Source organism: Bos javanicus, chromosome 3 (genome assembly GCF_032452875.1).
Source record: "Bos javanicus breed banteng chromosome 3, ARS-OSU_banteng_1.0, whole genome shotgun sequence".
In the NCBI taxonomy this organism is placed as follows: domain Eukaryota; kingdom Metazoa; phylum Chordata; class Mammalia; order Artiodactyla; family Bovidae; genus Bos; species Bos javanicus.
The window spans coordinates 49,019,724-49,041,795 of record NC_083870.1 but is presented as its reverse complement, the minus strand read 5'-3'; the positions used below and the strand labels follow the sequence as shown (position 1 = coordinate 49,041,795).

The following is a 22,072-nucleotide window of genomic DNA, read 5'->3' as shown; positions in this document are numbered from 1 at the left end:
TGCCTAACTATCAAACCTTCAGCCAGCAGTTGTCTGGGGAAAGGATTTATAGATGGCCCATCACAGCTCAGAGAACCAAGAACCATCCGAGAGGTGGCACAAAGCTGGAAATGGCTTCAAATTTACATATCATTTGCAAAATAAATCTGAAAACTTCAATGTACCCATGTTCTCTTTGCTATATTAAATTTGAGTAATGATAGTTCTTCCTTAGGTGACTAGCTTTTATATCTTTTGCAATATTTTTTTAAACCACAGCCAAGAGGGCAAGGATGTTATTCTGCCTCTGCCGTTCGGCTTTCTGGTCTTTGTTATGACATCCTGACCAGGAACACAGACCATGCTGGATGGAATTATTGATGGTGCTGTTCTGAGCTGGGGCTGAACAAAGGAGGTTTGGGGTGAGGGACCAGAATTATGAACCGGGACAGTCTATTGCAAACAGAATGAGTGCCAGCCTTTCTTTATATGTGCATAGACAGAACAGAACCCGCTCAGTTCTGGGCCATCTCTGCCTGTGCTCCCTCCCCAGTGTCCTCTCCCACCTTGCCTTTTCTTACTCTTCCACCAAGACTCCTTTTTCCATATCTTCCCACAATTGACTGAAACCTCCTTGATAGCTCCACCGTAATTGGTATACCCACCTACTGTTTGGAATTGCAATTGTGTGTTTGAAGTTGAAAGAAAATTTTAATGGTTTAATGTGGTAGTGTGACAGGGACTCAGGATTATCCAAACCTCCCTCCAGCCACCAGCCCCTCCCACCAAAAAAACCCTTCCCCTCCTGGGCAGGAGCTCCCCTTTATTATTAGACCTCTGCTGATCTGGGTGGAAGACCAGGACCCCTGTCCTCGCTCTAAGTCTAAAACCAATCAGAATCTGACCACACTCCGAAAGGAAGAGCAGGAAGGGGACCAACTGAGGACTCGGTCAGCCGACAGTGCCAGCCACAGGGGCACACACCCACCCCCACCTGAAGCCTGAGAGTAAAGACTGAGGGACCTGTCCGCGTGCACAGGTGACGCACTCGTCCTGGAGTCTGACCTCGAGGTTGAGGAGGTGCTGGTAGAACAGGTGTGGCAGAGGCCCTCCTTCCCTGGGACGTCAGAAGGTTCTCAGCCCTGAGCCCTGCCCATCTTCTAGGCTGAGTTCCTTGGGGGCTCGATTTTGTTTCCATACCCCTTAGTGGGCACTTTAAGACTGTTATTTTGATTCCTGAATTAGTAATGAATGTAAAGTATCTGACACGTAATTGACTTTGGGAATATGTACTTTTGGAACATCTGGTACCACAGTTATTTTTTCCAAATATTGAATGGTATTTTCTGTATTACAGATTGAGAAATTTATGGTACTAAGCTTATATTATGGGAAGATACAGATTCAATCTGAGTAGAGGGCCCATCAATGCATATTAAGGGACTAGTCACTTGAGCTGAAATTTTAAATATTCCACATTCATTACGAAATTGGACAAAAGTGACTACAGATTGCATGATGTTCTTGTCCAGCAAAATTCCTGAGATTCCTCCTGTATTTTAAGCACTTATTCCAAAGCACCATTCTCTCACTTGTTACAGACAGTATTTTGGTATTTTTCAACTGTGTTGCTTCTACCCCTGAAGATCAGAGTCCCCTAAATACAAGATAAAAATCAAAGTGGAAGAGGAAATAGGAGGAGAGAGAGGTGGAAGGGAGGAAAGGTGCATGGCTGGATAGAACCTCAGGGAAAGAAGCAGAGCCCCAGTGCCTTAGATAAAACAAGGGGCAAACGTTTGAGTTATCCTGGTGATCTTAGGCAAAAAGAGAAAATGACAGACTCTTGGGAAAGAAGGGGAGAAAGCAGAGAGGAATCTGCTTCAGAGTTTTAGAATAGTGTCCCTCCGTAACCTGTTAAAGCAAGTACTAGAGAAGCAGCACCCTCATCGGCGGTCCTCAACCTTATTGGCACCAGGAACTGGTTTCATGGAAAACAGTGTTTCCACGGACGGGGATGGAGATGGTTAGGGGATGATGCAAGCATAGTATATTTATTGTGCACCTTATTTCTCTTATTACATCAGCTCCGTCACAGGTCGTCAGGCATTAGATCATGGAGGCTGGGGACCCCTAATTGATCTGACTTGCTGGTGTCACTGCTGAAGGAGGGAAGTGCATTCGTGCTGGGGAGATTTGATTTTACCAGGTTCCATTTTATATCAGCATTCAAGGATGTGGGGGGCTGCTTTCCAGCCCTTTGGCCAGGCTTTCACGTGCCACTTGGGTTTTGCCAGGTGTTCATCATGGGCTACTCAGTGGCGGCTGGAGCCACAGGAAGACTCCTCTTTGGCTACGACAGCTTTGGGAATGTGTGTGGCAAGAAGAACTCCCCAGTAGAAGGGGCTCCTCTTTCAGGGCAGGATATGACTCAAAAAAAGTAAGTGTTGAAGTAAGTCCTCAACCTACAGAGGGGCTAGGTTTCACAACTTCGTATAAATTAGTCATTTTGAGCCTGGAAACTGTTTTCCTGCTCAAAACTCTATCAACCCAACTCATAAAAGGAAATTTTGAAGTGGTAGTAAGGACACAGGTTTTAGTACCAGCCAGTCCCAAGTTCAAATTCAATCCTTGCTGCTTTTCAGCTGTGTGACCTTGAGCAGGGTACTTAACTTCTCTGAGCTGAATTTTTAGCTTTTAAAACCAGTCATTATACCTATCTCATAAGGCTGTTTTCAGGATCCACTGAGATACTGTATGAGCTAAGGCTTAATAAGTGTTAATTGTCACTATTATTATCCATTATGTGTGTGTGTGTGTGTGTGCTTAGTCATGCAGTCGTGTCTAACTCTTTGCAGCCCCATGAACTGTAATCCACAAGGCTCATCTGTTCCTGGAGTTTTCCAGGCAAGAATACTGGAGCAGGTTGCCATTTCCTCTTCCAGGGGATCTTCCCAACCCAGGGATTGAACTTGCATCTCTTAAAGTCTGCTGCATTGGAAGGCGGATTCTTTAGCACTAGCACCACCTAGGAAGCATTATTATCTACAATGTATCAGAATCATGTTACTAACTATACACCAAACACAGTATTGTTTCTATGTGGAAATACCTCTCAGTCCCACCTGGGGATGCTGAGAACCTGTGTCCCACTCCCTCCCCAGCCTACACTCTCAGCTGTGTGGCTCTGTGGTGCCTACTCTTATACCCCAGACTCCAAAAGAGAAACCAAAAGGGGAGAGAAGAGATAGGAATCCCCCAAGGGGAGAGAAATCCCTGGCCTTGATTTTCTAAGATGGGTAAGGCCTTATAATAACTTCAAGACTTGATAATCAAAAGCAGCTCCTAGGAAAGACATCTTAAGTGTGTGAGGTCCTGGGTATAAGTTTGGAGTCACCAAATACAGATCCCAGAGCAGGCCTCTTCTACCCCTGAATGTTGCTTTCGAGTAAGGGGCTTTGGATTGCTGGAAATGGATTGCCCCGGGGCCATTTCCCCCCACATTTGTGGGTGTCATTCACAAAGAACACAGGGAGGACGGGGCTTCCCAGATACACCTGTGCTTCTCTTTGGACACTGTATTCATAGTGCAGTGCTGGGAAATAGTCATCCTCTTTGAAATGAAAAGTATATATTTTATTAATAGCCAAAAGGTAGAAGCAACCAAGTGTCCAGCAGATGAATAGTAAACAAAATGTATGTACATATAATGGGATATTTTTTAGCCTTTTTAAGGAAAGAAATTCTGACACATGCTACAACATAGATAAATCTTGAGGATATTATGATAAGTGACATAAGTCAATCGCAAAAAGATAAATATTTTGATTGCACTTATATGAGCTGTCTAGAGTAGTCACATTCATAGAGACTGAAAGTAGAATGGTGGTTGCCAAGATTTGGGGATGATGAATTATTATTAGTGGGTACAGAGCTTATTTTACAAGATGAAAAGATTCTTGTGGGACGGTGGGTGGGGTGGGTGGTAGTGATGGTTGTACAACAATGTGAATGTAGTTCATGCCACTGCACACATAAAATCTTTAAGATGGTAAAATTTCATGTGTATTTTACTGCAATTTTTAAAACTTAATAAAATAAGTAGAATAAAGTGTATAGTTATCATACACTTGAGAAATCTGTTCCCCCACCTCCTGTTACACCACCCCCCCCAACCCCAGTTGAGGGAAAAGAAGCTTCTGGGAACCCTTCTCCAGGTCTCTATGCTGGGGGACTGCCTACAGGGCTCTTGACCTGACATTGCTCTGATCTCAGCAGCCCGGATAAGTGTAGGGCATGGGTCTGGGAGCTGCCGCTGCCTGCCCTCACGTGACCTCGTTAATGGCAACAAGCAGTTTTGTTCTTGTGCCCAGTGGCTGGGCAGCTGCAGCAGGAAGGGTCTCGAGTTTCCTGGCTCAAACTGGGAGGCGGGGGAGGGGTAAGCCTTTAATTCACAGTCTCGGCCTCCTCCTCTCCCCTTCTCACTTCCCTGGGTTGAGCTGTTCTCTGAGATATAGTTGAATACACTATGCTTTCTGTGGACGTCACAAGTCATTCATGCACTGGCCTCACCTAGCAAAGCCGGGGCAGTGTTATCAGTCCTTTCTGTTTCTCAGCGACTTCCTCGGAGAATGCCCTAGTGTTATCAGCATCCCAGAAAATGCTGAATCTGAAAGAGGGAAGTTTTGTTAACATTTGAATACAGCTCCCAAACTGTACAACTCCATAGATGACCCCAGGTGGGCATAATACTTGTTAAATTATGCAGGAAGTATTTGATGATGAAAGTTGGCCTTAATTATTCCCATGTTTGATAGCGTGTGGGTATCATTTAAGTCCCACAATTAAACTCAACGACAGGAAATGCTCTACGACATTCTCCTTCTGTTTCATCTACCTCCTAGGCACGTGTTTTTTATGAATTCCTGCAACCTGGAAGTCAAGGATGTGAGGCTCAGTTCCACCGTTCTCTGTGTATCCAGTTGTCCTGAAGAGCAGCTTGATACCCTGGAAGAGGTCCAGCTCTTTGCAAACACCAGTGGTGGGTACCAAAGGATGGGGCCTCTATTCCCCCTAAGGCTGGGGATCGTGGCAGGGTAACCTGTACAGACATAGATGAGATCATCTGCCTTGCCTCTGCTTCTCTGCGAAGTGGGAAATTGTCCTTCCTTGTGGGTGCCTCTCCTTGTGTAGAAAGGGCCATAAACATTTTCTCCTGAGCTTAATTGCATTCAGGTTTATCTGGAATTCATCTGAAACCCTAGCTGTTCTCTGCTCACTGCCAGGGTCTGGTCTGCTGTTGAAAGTGGGAGGAAACAGCAGACATTGAGGGCCTGAAGGCAGGGTCAGACGGAGGTCAGAGAAGTGCACTTGGCAGGTCGAGTCCTAGAGAGGCACCCACAGGCTTCAGGTTGAATTGCCGACAAGTATGTTCTTTCATTAAAATATTTGGGCTGTGGGTAGTTTCACTGACCAGTGGGACAGTTTACGTTGTTGCAAAAGCACTTATGTAACTTGCTCTGAGCCTGCTTTTCAGATTTATATTTTAAGGATTAAACAAGCAAAGGGAAGTAAGAAATTCGAGGCAGCCCACTGCAAATTTCATCTGCCTGAGAAGTGGGGTGCCAGATTTTTAAAAATTATTTGCAAGACTGGGTTAAAAATATCAAGCCTATATAATAAATCATCTTCAAATCATTTTGTTACCAATCATTTTATAACTTTTGAATTTGGCATTTTGGGGAGAGGAAAGGAGAGAACCTGATTTGATCTCAACTGGATGCTTATTGTTTTTGTCTCTAGGACACCCAGAGACCTGTTTTCTAAATCTGAGTGGTTTATTCTATCTTTTCCAAAGTTGGGTAAAATGACTATGGTTTCTTTACTAGCTCCCCTAAAGAGATAAGTACAATGTAGGAAAATGGTATAGGCTGTGTGTTTTCTGCTTCCAGGGTCCTTCCTGTGTGTTTATAATTTGAATTCCTTCAACTACACCCAGATTCCAAATGCAGACTTGCTGTGCCCCAGGCTACCAGTTCCCCCAAGGTAAGAGCTTTCAAACGTTTTCCTTATCCATTAACAAAACTTATTGGGTACTTGGTGAGAGTCTCTTACTCTTCTCCATAAGAAGCAGGCCTTGGGGGGCAAGGCCAGATGGTCAACACACCTTTTTTCTCAGTGAGAATAGAAAACAGGTCCTTCTCGAGAACATCACTCAGCAAGCTGCTTTCACAGTCTTATTCATCCCTATCGACTAGGGCAATCCCTGGCACAGAGGAGGGCTCCTGTAATTAAAGCTCTCAGGGTGAAGCAGTAGTTGCCCTGCCGTGATTAATGGCTCACATGTGAGCCATGGAGAAGGCTGAGGGGGGAAATGCAATTAATTACCACCACCACCCTCGGGATGCTGAGAGGTACTGAAGGAGGACTTGGGTTTATTTTGCATTACCATTCTTTTGAAAATTATATGTTTACAGTGAATGAGACCTTTGTGCAAAATCCCTTCAAGATAATCACAATTTAAGTAGAACCAAGGCATTATGCCAGCTCCCTCGGATAATGTTCATCAAACTTGTGGTCAGGATTCCCGGTAAGAAATGTATTACATCACAACTCCAGTATACACATATCTTCATACATACTGATGTATATGGAAACAAACAAAGTCTCACAAAACAAGACTTCTTCCTTACTAATAGTTCCTAGTCTGTTTCAGTTTTTTAAAAAGTAATATATTTTATAATCTTCTAACAGCTTGAAAAATGCTGAGATAGCAGGTTCTAAGACAAATGAGTAGATTTTAACCGAACAGGGGGAAGAATATAGGTAACCGTCCTTGTGTCCTTTTCCAAAATACTTTGTGTTATAAGTAATTGAAAGAGCAGAGAATTATTTCCAGAGGAGAATACCTGTAATACCTTATTTTTAAAAATCTGATTTCTTATTAGATGTCATAAACATATCTCAATGAAACATAACTAAATCCAGAAAAAACTAACATATTCCTGTAACTCAAACAAAAATGATTTAATATATGGAGAGAAGGTTTTTTTCAACTTTATACCCTTTGCCCACATCTCCCCTTCCACCCCCACCCTGTGGGTACTGCATTCTGTTCTCTGCTTCTGTGAGATAAACTATTTTAAATTCCACATATAAATGAGGTCATGCAGTGTTTGTCTTTTGAGAAGGATTTTTTAAAGAACACTATTTGTGTTCTGGGCCTGAAGAAGGAATTGAAAGCGAATAGAATATTTAAGGCTGTAATTTAACCATAGTTGAATAAAGCCTCCTCCTACTATCAATGGGATGATTACTGTAATTCCCTGGGAAGCTTATATCTTGATATTGGTGATAATAACAAACATTTATTGAGTCTGATGCTTGCCCAAAAATTACCATATACTTTTCTAAGCTCTTAACCTGTGTTAATGTACTGGGACCTCATAAAACTTGTGTGTTGTAGATATTTCCATCCCTATTTTATGGCTGAGAAAGCTGTTGCAGAGGCAGGTTGAAGTTATACAAGTGGAAGAGCTGGCATTCAAACCCAGACTGCATCCACATTGGTTCCTGTAACTCTAAGCAAACAGGTCTTTGTTGGTTGTATTTTGTCTGGCAAATAGCCTAAAGGGCTCACAGCAAGCTGGGGAGGGGATGGCGGGGTTGGTCCTGTACCTGTGTCCCTGGAACACCATCTTTTCTACGTCCCAAGCCAGTCTTAGTCCTTTCACCCCTTAAGTGCAGACCTTTCCAACACTTAGCTTTTCAAGTGAAGACAAAACTGCTGATGACTGGTTTTTCTTGGATGGAGTTAGGGAGATAAAAAGTAGCCTTGAGGGCTCCATTTCCTTTTCATACACAAGCAAGTAGTTGTTTTAAGATGGAAATTATCATATTTTATCATGGAAGAGCAGTGCCAAGAGTGAAAAGCTTGAAAACATGAGAAGTGTGACCATACAGCCAAAGAACGTTTTCTAAATACTTCTCTTTGACTAAACCAATTGTTTCTTCTTTCTGGGTTGATCATGTGAGGTATAACATCCCCTTTTAGAGCAATGACTGAGTATTGAGAAGGTTTGTATACCTAGGAACAAGCTGCTAAGAGCAGTGAAAAAATACTGCAGATAACAAGCAAGCATATCTTTTTCCTTTTGGTGTCCAATGTAATATTGTATTTTGAGTCCCCACCCCCATTAGATTTTAGATTTAAAATCTAAAAGGCTTGGGTTTTTCCCTCTAGTAAATTCTATTTCTAGCCTCTCACATAGGAGCCTGTGCATGTCACTGCATTGTTTGCTTGAATAAATTCCATGTATAGGGTCATCTAAATACACAATCAGCTTTCTAGGTAGTTCCCTGTATATTTGAGTGGCTTTCCTAGTTGGGGAGGAAAAACAGAAGCAGGGAAAAAACCAGCGTTTGTGGACCAATAGACACACCCCCTGCCCCAGCCAATGACGTACTCATTAATATGCATCTGGCTGGTCCGCAACCTACCAGGGATGATCCACACTTTACATGCCTCCCTCCATCATTCTCAGAACTAAGATGGAATCAGCATAGGGCAATTAAATGCCTAAAAAGCACAATAGTTAACAAGCCACGTTGTCAAAATTAGGGTCTTATGGAGAATTCTGTTTGGGGAAAAACAAATAAAATGACATGAAATCTTTATCTGATCTTATTTTTTGAAAACACTAAATAAAAATTCAGAAAGCATTTTCTTTCAAAACAATTCAGATTCTTTGGTGTTAAGACTGTTTAGTAACAGAAAAGAAAAAAATTCAAAATTTAAACACTGGAAAGCAGGAGTTAAAATTTATATGTGGTAAGATATACATACTGCTATATATGCCCTAGGTCCCAAGGGTTGCAAAGAGTCAGATGTGACTTAGCAACTGAAGAACAATGTGGTAAGAAAATTAATTGAAAAACAACAAATGATAAGAACTGAGGTAGCAGGGAACAAGATTAATATACTGAAATCTGTAGCATTCATATGTTTTTTGAGAAGTCTGCTTTTATCACAGCAAGAAAAAGTATATACAAAAAAATGCCTAGAAATTAACAAGACAATATAAAAACCACAGGATGAAAGCTTACATGTGTTTCTGAGGTACAAAGTAATCTTGAACAAATAGGAAGATAGAATGGCTTCTTGATGGTATGGCTCAACTTGATAAAAATGTTACTTCCCTCTACAGTATTTAAGATGTTATTTCTAAGTTGAAAAATACAGGTTTATCATTGATTAAAATAAATATAATAGGATTTTTTCAGTAGCTAGATAAGCTGATTTGAATGTCTGTAAGGAAAAAAATTCTCTTAAATGACCATGAAAAATCTGAAGAAAACAATGAAGGAAAACCAGTCCTTCCAGTTTTTAAAACATAATGTTTAATAATTGAAATACTGTGGTACTAGTTCATACGTAGAAAGGTCAGTGAAAGATATTATATAATCCAAGAATAGGAATTCTTACAAGAATTTAGTACATGATAAAAAATGGCATCTCAAATCAGTGACAGAAACTTGGACTATTCAACAAGTGGTATTGGGACAGCTGGGTAGGAATCCAGAGGGAAAAACTGGATCTATACCTCATGGCTTATATGGATAAATTCCAAATAGATTAAAGATCATAACTTACAAAGTGAAATCAGGAAGTACTAGAAGACAGGGGAGAATTCTCTTATAACCTGGAAGTAAAGAAGGCTTCTCACTATGACTTAAAATTCAGGAGACATAAAACTAAAAAGTCAGTAAATTTGGCTACATTAGAAAGAAACATTTCTGCATGACAAAATAGTAGAAGCAAAATTAACAGGCAGATAAGTTACAATTCATATAAAAAAAAGATTGATCTCTAATTTATGAAAGGTCTTACTAATCAACTTTTAAAACACCAGTATCACAATATAAAACTGAAAATGAGAATATGAATAGATGCTTCAAAGAAAAGTGCTGGTGCTGCTAAGTCGCTTCAGTTGTGTCCGACTCTGTGCGACCCCATAGACGGCAGCCCACCAGGCTCCCCGTCCCTGGGATTCTCCAGGCAAGAACACTGGAGTGGGCTGCCATTTCCTTTTCCAATACATGAAAGTGAAAAGTGAAAGGGAAGTGGCTCAGTCGTGTCCGACTCCCAGCGACCCCATGGACTGTAGCCCACCAGGCTCCTCCATTCATGGGATTTTCCAGGCAAGAGTACTAGAGTGGGGTGCCATTGCCTTGCAGTATTTTTTAAAGATACTAAAAAAGACTGAACCTCCATTATGATAGGGAGAATTCCATTTAAGACTCTGATGTTTTCACCTCATAGACTCAGTTCAGTTGCTCAGTCATGTCTGACTCTTTGTGACACCATGGACTGCTGCACACCAGGCTTAGACTGGCAACATGTTTTTGTTTTTGTTTTTAAAAAAGCACCCTTTGCAAAAGGGTAGGGAAATAGGCACTTTTATACAATCCTGAAGCAGGATTCTAAGGAGGGTAATTCATCAGTATTCATCAGTCATTAATGTATAATACATGCATTCATTAATTTGCATTGAAGTATGGTTGATTTACAGTATTGTGTTAGTTTCAGGTGTACAGCATAGTGATTCCGTTGTTTTTTTTTCTGATTATAGCTTATTACAAAATATTGAAAATAATGACTGGTATAATATAGTAAATTCTTGTTGCTTATCTATTTTATGTGGAGTAGTTTTTATCTGTTAACCCCATAGTCCCTCCCTCTTCCCTTTGGTAGTCACAAGTTTGTTTTCTATGTCTGTGCATCTGTTTCTGTTTTGTATACAGATTCACCTGCATTACTTTTTAGATTCTGCATTATAAATGATATAATATTTGTTTTTATCTGCCTGGCCTACTTTACTAAATATAACGTTCTCTGAGCCTCTCCATGTTGCTGCAAATGGGAATATTTCATTCTTTCTCATGATTGAATAATATTCCATTATATGCATATACAACATTATCCATTCATCTATTGATGGACATGGGTTGCTTCCATGACTTGGTTATTATAAATAGTGCTGCTATGAACATTGAAGTGCCTCTGTCTTTTCAAATTAGAGTTTTCATTTTTTTATGGAATGTACCCAGGAGTGGTATTGCTGGATCATATGATAGCACTGTTTCTAGTTTTTTAAAGGAATCTCCATACTGTGTTCTCTAGAGGCTGCACCAATTTATATTTCCACCAATGGTTTACAAAGTGGTGTAAAAGGAACATAAGTGCTCCCCTATTGGGTGTATATATATATATCAATGAGTATAATATCCTCTTCTTGTATTGATCCCCTTTTCATCATTTAATGCTCTTCTTTATCTTCCTTTATGGCCTTTATTTTACCTCTTCTTTCCTCTTGTTTTCATTTGCATTAAATTTTTCCATACCCTCACTTTCAGTATGTGTGTGCCTTTTGCCCTGAAGTGAACCTCTTGTAGGCAGCATATTGTAGATTCTTGTTTTTTTTATCCAGTCTACCATGCTGTGTCTTTTGCTTGGAACCTTTGGCCCATTGACATTTAAAGTAATAATTGATAAGTATGTACTTACTGCCATTTTTAACCATCTTTTTCAAGTTCCTTTAATTTTGTGTTTATTATTTGTAAATATTTACTTATTTTTTTGGCTGTCCTGGGTCCTGGTTGTAGAATGCGGAATCTTTGAACTTTGTTGCAGCATATGGGATCTTTTAGTTTCAGCATGTGAAATCTAGTTCCCTGACCAGGGATCAAACCCAGGCCGCCTGCACTGGGAGTGCAGTCTTAGCCACTGGACCAACAGGGGAGTTCCCTTCCTGCCATTTTAATCTTTGTTTTCTAGTTGTTTGGTAGTTCCTCTTTGCTTATTTCTTCTTTTTATTTTTCCTTTTGTGATCTGATGAATCTCTGTTGTAGTATGTTTGAGTTCCTTTCCTTTTGTTTTTTGTGAACATAGTCTATATTTTTGATTTATGGTTGCCATGAAGTTCAAGCATATTAACTCACGACTGTATCTACTCGTTTTAAACTAGCAATCATTAAGGTCAAACACATTGTAAAAGATTTACATTTTTATACTCCTTTCCCTCACGTTTTGTTTTCTTGATGTTGTATTTTGTATCTTCATGTTTATTGTTTTACTATTTGTGCTTTGCTTAGTCATTTAGTTGTATCCGACTCTTTGCAGCCCCATGAACTGTAGTGTGCCAGTCTCCTCTATCCATGGGATTCTCCAGACAAGAATACTGGAGTGGGTTGCCATGCCCTTCTCTAGGGGATCTTCCCGACCCAGGAATCGAACCAAGGTCTCCTGTACTGCAGGCAGATTCTTTATCAGTTAAGCTATCAGGGAAGCCCTCTTTTACTATTTAATGTAGTTATAATTTTTTTTTACAATTTTTTAATTGTTGTTTAGTCTATATACTGGCTATGTATAAGTCTATGTATTTAAGTGATCTTCAATCCTTTTATGATTTGCCTTTCCTATTATAATTTTTCCCTTTCCTATAGATTCTTGCTACCTTTCTGTTTAGAGAAGACTCTTCAATATTTCTTTCAGGGTAGGTTTAATATTACTGAATTCTTTTTGCTTTTGCCTGTCTGGGAAATTCTTTATCTCTCCTTCTAAGTGATAATCATGTTGGATAGAGCATCCTAGGTTCCAAGTTTTTTCCTTTTAGGATTTTGAATTTATCTTGCCACTCCCTTCTGGCCTGCCGTTTCTATAGAGAAATCAACTGATAGCTTAAAGGAGATTCCCTTGTAACTGACTCTTTGTTTTTCTCTCACTACCTTTGGAATCCTCTTTATCTTTAACATTTGCCATCTTAATTATGAGATGTCTTGGTGTGAATATGCATGGGTTCTTATTGTTTGGGACCCTCTGGGCTTCCTATACCTGAATATATGTTCCCTTCTTTAGGTTTGGGAATTTTTCAGCTATAATTTCTTCAAATACATTTTCAACAACCCACCACCTTCTCCTTCTGGAATGTCTATTTTGTGTAGGTTGGCACATTTCACATTATCCCATAGGTATTGTATGTTGCTTTCATTTGTTTTCATTTGTATGTCCACCTGCTGTTCTAACTGGATGATTGCCATCATGCTATCTTCCAGATCACTTATTTATTCTTCTATAACATTTATTCTGCTATTAATTACCTCTAGGTTGGTTTTTATCTTGGCAGTTGAATTGTCCTTTTTTGATCAGTTCATCTTTATAGTTTCTAGTTCCTTGTTCGGAGAAGGCAATGGCACCCCACTCCAGTACTCTTGCCTGGAAAATCCCATGGATGGAGGAGCCTGGTAGGCTGTAGTCCATGGGGTTGCTAAGAGTCGGGCACGACTGAGCGACTTCACTTTCATGCATTGGAGAAGGAACTGGCAACCCACTCCATTGTTCTTGCCTAGAGAATCCCAGGGACAGAGGAGCCTAGTGGGCTGCTGTCCATGGGGTCGCACAGAGTCGGACACGACTGAAGCGACTTAGCAGCAGCAGCAGCAGCAGCAGTTCCTTGTTACAATGATCTCTGTTTCTGTCAATAATCTTTCTTAATTCAGTTAGCATTTTTATTGCCACCTTTTTGAACTTGGGGTCTAGTGGATTAGAAAGCCCTGTTTAATTATTCATTATTTGTTCTTTGGGGGGATTTCTCTTGTTCATTTAATTGGGAGTAGTTCCGCTGCCTTTTTATTCTATTTAACTTTCTTTTTCTTTACGAATTTAGGAGAAACAATTATCTACTATGGTCTTGAAGAGAAGTTTTTATGTGGGGGCATCCCTGTGTAGCCTCTGCATGTCCAATGTCTTTGGTGTAAGTTGCTGGTTTCCATATGGCTGCCAGCCAGGTCTTTCCTCAGAGTTTGCTGGTCATTTTGCCCTTCATGGGGAGGGTTGTTTCTAGAACCTGTGCAGGATATGAGGTGGGGCTTCCCTTTTGCTCCATGGCTCTTGTCACTCTGTTAGGAGCAGTGTCAGCTCCTCAGCTGTTGAATTAGAAACCCTAAAGGTCAGGATCAGTGAGGCTGTATTGCCCTTGAGTGTGTGCCCCTGCCCCTACGGAGGTGATTGCTGAAGCAAGTGAGGCCTCTGTGGTCACAAAGGACCTATGGGCCCCCTGGCTCTGCTTGGAAGCAGCCCAAGGTCACATCCCTCTCTCTGTTGTGTTCGTCCCAGATCTAATGCAAGGCTGTGGCGTGGAGTGGGCTGGGGCTAGGGGTTGGATGTTGTGGCTGTGCAAGTTTATGTGGCTGTGCCCCCCTGCCAGGATCCATGCTGCCTCTGTGCCAGTCTTCTCCAGGACCTGTCTGCCCCAGATCCAGGGCGAGGCTGTGGTGTGATGTGGGCGAAGCTGAGGAGCTCTCACTGGGAGAGGACTTGCTACTTCTGAATGCACTGACAATGGCCATCGCTGCCCCACCCAGACCACATTCCAGGCCCTCTGGACTCTTTCTGTGTAGCTAGATGAGTCCCAGGGCCTGTCTGCCCAGCCCTTGCCCTCTATGTGCTTTTGTGGCACCTCCCTGTGCTCACTCTGCCAGTAGCCAATGTGGTTGCTCTCACCCCATGCATGACTAGACAGTATCCTGCGTGGCTTCACCTGGATCACACCACAGGTGCCCTGGTCTGTTTCTGCATAGTTGAACTGAATCTGTGCCCTGATCTCGCACCAGGCTGTGGTTTGGAGTGAGCAGGGCCAGGGTGTTTGCCCCTTCTGAGTGTGGCGAGGTGGCAGCCACCAGTGCATGGCTCTCTCCACCCTGATTGTCAGCAAGCCAGCATGCACACACTCTGTGCAAGTGGAATCTAGGCTTCTCTAGTCCTTCTGTCTGTCTCTGCAGATTTTCTAGCAGTCAAGGGGCCTAGTCTCCTCCACACAGGAGTCCAGGATGTTGATGCCCAGATTGTGGCTTGACAGCTTGCTTTTCAGGGGCACAGGTCCCAATGCGATGCCTTTTTGTCCCAGCCAGTTACATGGAACCACTTTTTCTTGCAGGTTTGGTTGTATAGGAGTTCTTCTGCTGGTTTCCAGTTAGTTTTCTAAGAGAATTGTTCCACATGTAGATGTATTTTTGATGTGTTTGTGGGGGTGGGATGTGTTCCACATTCTCTTGATCCCACTCCCTACTTCTCACAGGGGACTATCTAGCCATTTTGAAGCTACATACTACGGCTGATTATAAGAGGACCTAGGATCAGTGATTCTCCAGTAGCAATAAACATACCCAATGTCCAGAGCTTTGTTTCTAAATACTGTTCTCCAAAAGGTCTGATTTTAGGCCTTGAATGAGAGAAATACCAGATAAGCCTGGAATCATCTTGTCAAATTAGAAAGTAAGGAAGTGCTCAAGGGGAAAAAAAGGGATTGGCCATGTCAAAAGGACACAGGGGCCAACCTGAAATACCTCCCAGTGGACAAAGATGGAACAATTTGAGCAACTGACTAAATAACAATCATACTGGATTATAACCCAAAGAATATATATCCATGAGTCCATACTTACGTAAATAAGAGAATAAGTAATAAAGGGGAGGAAAGGGATAAATCTTTACAGAGGGATCTCTGATAATGTGTGTTGATATTCATCCTCCAGGATGTGGAAGTTAATTTCCTTCCTCTTGAGAGCAGGCTGGACTCACTTTTAAGAACAGAGTGTAGAAAGAGAAAAAATACTCACATTCCAGTGGAGAAATCTGGCAGGGCCCAGCCACCTTAACTGAGTGATTGTGGTCTAATTCAGCAGTGAAGTCAGGCTGCTGCCATGTCCCCAATGTAGTCCTCTGAGAGCACTTCCCCTCGGTGACGTTCTTCCCCTAAACCCGTTCAGCTCAGTCGTGTCTGACTCTCTGTGACCACATGGACTGCAGCACACCAGGCCTCCCCATCCATCACCAACTCTCGGAGTTTACTCAAACTCATGTCCATTGAGTTGGTGATGCCATCCAACCATCTCATCCTCTGTCATCCCCTTCTCTTCCCATCTTCAATCTTTCCCAGCATCAGGGTCTTTTCCAATGAGTCAGCTTTTCACATCAGGTGGCCAAACTATTGGAGTTACAGCTTTAGCATCAGTCCTTCCAATGAATATTCAAGACAGATTTCCTTTAGGATAGACTGGTTGGATCTCCTTATACTCCAGGGGACTCTCAAGAGTCTTCTCCAATACCACAGTTGAAAAATACCAATTCTTTGGCACTCAGCTTTCTTTATACTCCCAACTCTCACATCCATATATGACTACTGGAAAAACCATAGCCTTGACTAGATGGACCTTTGTTGCAAAGTAATGTCTCTGCTTTCTAATATGCTGTCTAGGTTGGTCATAACTTTTCTTCCAAGGAGTAAGTGTCTTTTAATTTCGTGGCTGCAGTCACCATCTGCAGTGATTTTGGAGCCCCAAAAATAAAGTCAGCCACCGTTTCCACTGTTTCCCTATCTATTTGCCATGAAGTGATGGGACCGGCTGCCATGATATTAGTTTTCTGAATGCTGAGCTTTAAGTTAACTTTTCACTCCTCTCTTTCATTTTTATCAAGAGGCTTTTTAGTTCTTCGCTTTCTGCCATAAGGGTGGTGTCATCTGCATATCTGAGGTTATTGACATTTCTCCTGGCAATCTTGATTCCAGTTTGTGCTTCTTCCACCCCAGCATTTCTCATGATGTACTCTGCATATAAGTAAAATAAGCATGGTGACAATATACAGCCTGAGATACTCCTGTCCCAATTTGAAACCAGTCTGTTGTTCCATGTCCAGTTCTGACTGTTGCTTCCTGACCTGCATACAGATTTCTCAAGAGGCAGGTCAGGTGGCCTGGTATTCCCATCTCTTGAATTTCCACAGTTTGTTTTGATCCACACAGTCAAAGGCTTTGGCATAGTCAATAAAGCAGAAATAGATGTTTGCTATTCTTTGGAACTCTGCATTCAGATGCTTATATCTTTCCTTTTCTCCTTTGCTTTTCACTTCTCTTCTTTTCAAAGCTATTTGTAAGGCCTCCCCAGACAGCCATTTTGCTTTTTTGCACTTCTTTTTCTTGGGGATGGTCTTGATCCCTGTCTCCTGTACAATGTCACAAACCTCATTCCATAGTTCATCAGGCACTCTATCTATCAGATCTAGGCCCTTAAATCTATTTCTCATTTCCACTGTATAATCATAAAGGATTTGATTTAGGTCATACCTGAATGGTCTAGTGGTTTTCCCCACTTTCTTCAATTTAAGTCTGAATTTGACAATAAGGAGTTCATGATCTGAGTCACAGTCAGCTCCCGGTCTTGTTTTTGCTGACTGTATAGAGCTTCTCCGTCTTTGACTGCAAAGAATATAATCAGTCTGATTTCGGTGTTGACCATCTGATGATGTCCATGTGTAGAGTCTTCTCTTGTGTTGTTGGAAGAGGGACTTTGTTATGACCAGTGTGTTCTCTTGAAAAAACTATTAGCCTTTGCCCTGCTTCATTCCGTATTCCAAGGCCAAATTTGCCTGTTAGTCCAGGTGTTTCTTGATTCCTACTTTTGCATTCCAGACTCCTATAATGAAAAGGACATCTTTTTTGGGTGTTAGTTCTAGAAGGTCTTGTGGTCTTCATAGAACCATTCAACTTCAGCTTCTTCAGCATTACTGGTTGAAGCATAGACTTGGATTGCCGTGATATTGAATGGTTTGCCTTGGAAATGAACAGAGATCATTCTGTCGTTTGGGAGATTGCATCCAAGTACTGCATTTCAGACTCTCTTGTTGACTATGATGGCTACTCCATTTCTTCTAAGGGATTCTTGCCCACAATAGTAGATATAATGGTCATCTGAGTTAAATTCCCACATTCCAGTCCATTTTAGCTCGCTGATTCCTAACATGTCGACGTTCACTCTTGCCATCTCTTGTTTGACCACTTCCAATTTGCCTTGATTCATGGACCTGACATTCCAGGTTCCTATGCAATATTGCTCTTTACAGCATCGGACCTTGCTTCCATCACCAGTAGCATCCACAGCTGGGTGTTGTTTTTGCTTTGGCTCTGTCTCTTTATTCTTTCTGGAGTTATTTCTCCACTGATCTCCAGTAGCATACTGGGCACCTACCAACCTGGGGAGTTCCTCTGTCAGTATCCTATCTTTTTGCCTTTTCATACTGTTCATGGGGTTCTCAAGGCAAGAACACTGAGGTAGTTTGCCATTCCCTTCTCCAGTGGACCACTTTCTGTCAGACCTCTCTACCACGACCCATCCGTCTTGGGTGGCCCTACATAGCGTGGCTCATAGTTTCATTGAGTTAGACAAGGCTGTGGTCCATGTGATTAGATTGGTTGGTTTTCTGTGATTGTGGTTTTCAGTGTTTCTGCCTTCTGATGGAGAAGGATAAGAGGCTTATGGAAGCTTCCATAAGCCTGACTGAGGGGGAAACTGAGTCTTATTCTGATGGGCAGGGCCATGCTCAGTAAATCTTTAATCCAATTTTCTGTTGATGGATGCAGCTGTGTTCGTCTCTGCTATTTACCTGGGGCCCAACCATGGTGGAAATAATGAAGATAATGGTGACCTCCTTCAAAAGATCCCATGCATGTACTGCTACACTCAGTGCTCCCAACCCTATAGCAGGCCACCGCCCTAAACCTGTAACTGCATCTAATCATGAGAGAACATGAGGGTCATTCTTCAGCTTGCAGGACATTTTATAAAATACCTGACCATGAATCTTCAAAAGTGTCAAGGTAATGACAAATAGGGAAAAACTAAGAAATTGTCCCAGACCAAGGGAGACACAACAAATAAATGCACTGTGGTAGGGTGGTGGTGAGGAGATACCCCTCGTCCAAGGTAAGGAGCAATGGCTGTGCTTCGCTGGAGCAGCCGTGAAGAGATACCCTACACCCAAGGTAAGAGAAACCCAAGTAAGATGGTAGGTGTTGCAAGAGGGCATCAGAGGGCAGACACACTGAAACCATACTCACAAAAAACTAGTCAATCTAATCACACTAGGACCACAGCCCTGTCTAACTCAATGAAACTAAGCCATGCCCGTGGGGCAACCCAAGATGGGCGGATCATGGTGGAGAGATCTGACAAAATGTGGTCCACTGGAGAAGGGAATGGCAAACGACCTCAGTATTCTTGCCTTGAGAACCCCATGAACAGTATGAAAAGGCAAAATGATAGGATACTGACAGAGGAACTCCCTAGGTCAGTAGGTGCCCAATATGCTACTGGAGATCAGTGGAGAAATAACTCCAGAAAGAATGAAGGGATGGAGCCAAAGCAAAAACAACACCCAGCTGTGGATGTGACTGGTGATAGAAGCAAGGTCCAATGCTGTAAAGAGCAATATTGCATAGGAACTTGGAATGTCAGGTCCATGAATCAAGGCAAATTGGAAGTGGTCAAACAAGAGATGGCAAGAGTGCATATCGACATTCTAGGAATCAGAGAGCTAAAATGGACTGGAATGGGTGAATTTAACTCAGATGACCATTATATCTACTACTGCGGGCAGGAATCACTCAGAAGAAATGGAGTAGCCATCATGGTCAACAAAAGAGTCCCATATGCAGTACTTGGATGCAATCTCAAAAACGACAGAATGATCTCTGTTCGTTTCCAAAGCAAACCATTCAATATCACAGTAATCCAAGTCTATGCCCCAACCAGTAACACTGAAGAAGCTGAAGTTGAACGGTTCTATGAAGACCTACAAGACCTTTTAGAACTAACACCCAAAAAAGATGTCCTTTTCATTATAGGGGACTGGAATGCAAAAGTAGGAAGTCAAGAAACACCTGGAGTAACAGGCAAATTTGGCCTTGGAATACGGAATGAAGCAGGGTGAAGACTAATAGAGTTTTGCCAAGAAAATGCACTGGTCATAACAAACACCCTCTTCCAACAACACAAGAGAAGACTCTACACATGGACATCACCAGATGGTCAACACCGAAATCAGATTGATTATATTCTTTGCAGCCAAAGATGGAGAAGCTCTATACAGTCAACAAAAACAGGACCAGGAGCTGACTGTGGCTCAGACCATGAACTCCTTATTGCCAAATTCAGGCTGAAATTGAAGAAAGTAGGGAAAACCACTAGACCATTCAGGTATGACCTAAATCAAATCCCTTATGATTATACAGTGGAAGTGAGAAATAGATTTAAGGGCCTAGATCTGATAGATAGAGTGCCTGATGAACTATGGAATGAGGTTTGTGACATTGTACAGGAGACAGGGATCAAGACCATCCCCATGGAAAAGAAATGCAAAAAAGCAAAATGGCTGTCTGGGGAGGCCTTACAAATAGCTTTGAAAAGCAGAGAAGCAAAAAGCAAAGGAGAAAAGGAAAGATATAAGCATCTGAATACAGAGTTCCAAAGAATAGCAAGAAGAGATAAGAAAGCCTTCTTCAGCGATCAATGCAAAGAAATAGAGGAAAACAACAGAATGGGAAAGACTAGAGATCTCTTCAAGAAAATCAGAGATACCAAAGGAACATTTCATGCAAAGATGGGCTCGATAAAGGACAGAAATGGTATGGACCTAACAGAAGCAGAAGATATTAAGAAGAGGTGGCAAGAATACACAGAAGAGCTGTACAAAAAAGATCTTCACGACCCAGATAATCACAATGGTGTGATCACTGACCTAGAGCCAGACATCCTGGAATGTGAAGTCAAGTGGGCCTTAGGAAGCATCACTACAAACAAAGCTAGTGGAGGTGATAGAATTCCAATTGAGCTATTCCAAATCCTGAAAGATGATGCTGTGAAAGTGCCGCACTCAGTATGCCAGCACATTTGGAAAACTCAGCAGTGGCCACAGGACTGGAAAAGGTCAGTTTTCATTCCAATCCCAAAGAAAGGCAATGCCAAAGAACGCTCAAACTACTGCACAATTGCACTCATCTCACACACTAGTAAAGTAGTGCTCAAAATTCTCCAAGCCAGGCTTCAGCAATATGTGAACCGTGAACTTACTGATGTTCAAGGTGGTTTTAGAAAAGGCAGAGGAACCAGAGATCAAATTGCCAACATCCACTGGATCATGGAAAAAGCAAGAGAGTTCCAGAAAAACATCTATTTCTGTTTTATTGAGTATGCCAAAGCCTTTGACTGTGTGGATCACAATAAACTGGAAAATTCTTCAAGAGATGGGAATACCAGACCACCTGACCTGTCTCTTGAGAAATTTGTATGCAGGTCAGGAAGCAACAGTTAGAACTGGACATGGAACAACAGACTGGTTCCAAATAGGAAAAGGAGCTCGTCAAGGCTGTATATTGTCACCCTGTTTATTTAACTTATATGCAGAGTACATCATGAGAAACGCTGGACTGGAAGAAACACAAGCTGAAATCAAGATTGCCAGGAGAAATATCAATAACCTCAGATATGCAGATGACACCACCCTTATGGCAGAAAGTGAAGAGGAACTCAAAAGCCTCTTGATGAAAGTGAAAGTGGAGAGTGAAAAAGTTGGCTTAAAGCTCAACATTCAGAAAACAAAGATCATGGCATCCAGTCCCATCACTTCATGGGAAATAGATGGGGAAACAGTGTCAGTCTTTATTTTTGGGGGCTCCAAAATCACTGCAGATGGTGACTGCAGCCATGAAATTAAAAGACGCTTACTCCTTGGAAGGAAAGTTATGACCAACCTAGATAGCATATTCAAAAGCAGAGACATTACTTTGCCAACAAAGGTCCGTCTAGTCAAGGCTATGGTTTTTCCAGTGGTCATGTATGGATGTGAGAGTTGGACTGGGAAGAAGGCTGAGCACCGAAGAATTGATGCTTTTGAAGTGTGGTGTTGGAGAAGACTCTTGAGAGTCCCTTGGACTGCAAGAAGATCCAACCAGTCCATTCTGAAGGAGATCAGCCCTGGGATTTCTTTGGAAGGAATGCTGCTAAAGCTGAAACTCCAGTACTTTGGCCACCTCATGCGAAGGGTTGACTCATAGGAAAAGACTCTGATGCTGGAAGGGATTGGGGGCAAGAGGAGAAGGGGACGACAGAGGATGAGATGGCTGGGTGGCATCACTGACTCGATGGACGTGAGTCTGGGTGAACTCTGGGAGTCGGTAATGGACAGGGAGGCCTGGTGTGCTGCGAT

General features: G+C 42.0%; 2 protein-coding genes across 5 annotated transcripts in view; both read left to right on the top strand.

Moving 5' to 3' along the window:
- SLC44A3 (solute carrier family 44 member 3) overlaps positions 1-22,072 on the top strand; it is an 86,516-nt gene that overhangs the window by 1,860 nt on the left and 62,584 nt on the right. For all 4 annotated transcript variants that reach the window (XM_061411135.1, XM_061411134.1, XM_061411136.1 and 1 more), the window contains exons 3-5: positions 2,274-2,416; positions 4,881-5,017; positions 5,928-6,021. In XM_061411135.1, the coding sequence (XP_061267119.1) occupies positions 2,274-2,416; positions 4,881-5,017; positions 5,928-6,021 (374 nt within the window). The remainder of the gene's footprint in view (positions 1-2,273; positions 2,417-4,880; positions 5,018-5,927; positions 6,022-22,072) is intronic.
- On the top strand, positions 6,033-21,687 carry LOC133244253 (uncharacterized). Its single transcript, XM_061411132.1, is given in 1 exon segment — positions 6,033-21,687. A coding segment is annotated over 1 exon segment (2,376 nt). The 5' UTR covers positions 6,033-18,802; the 3' UTR covers positions 21,179-21,687.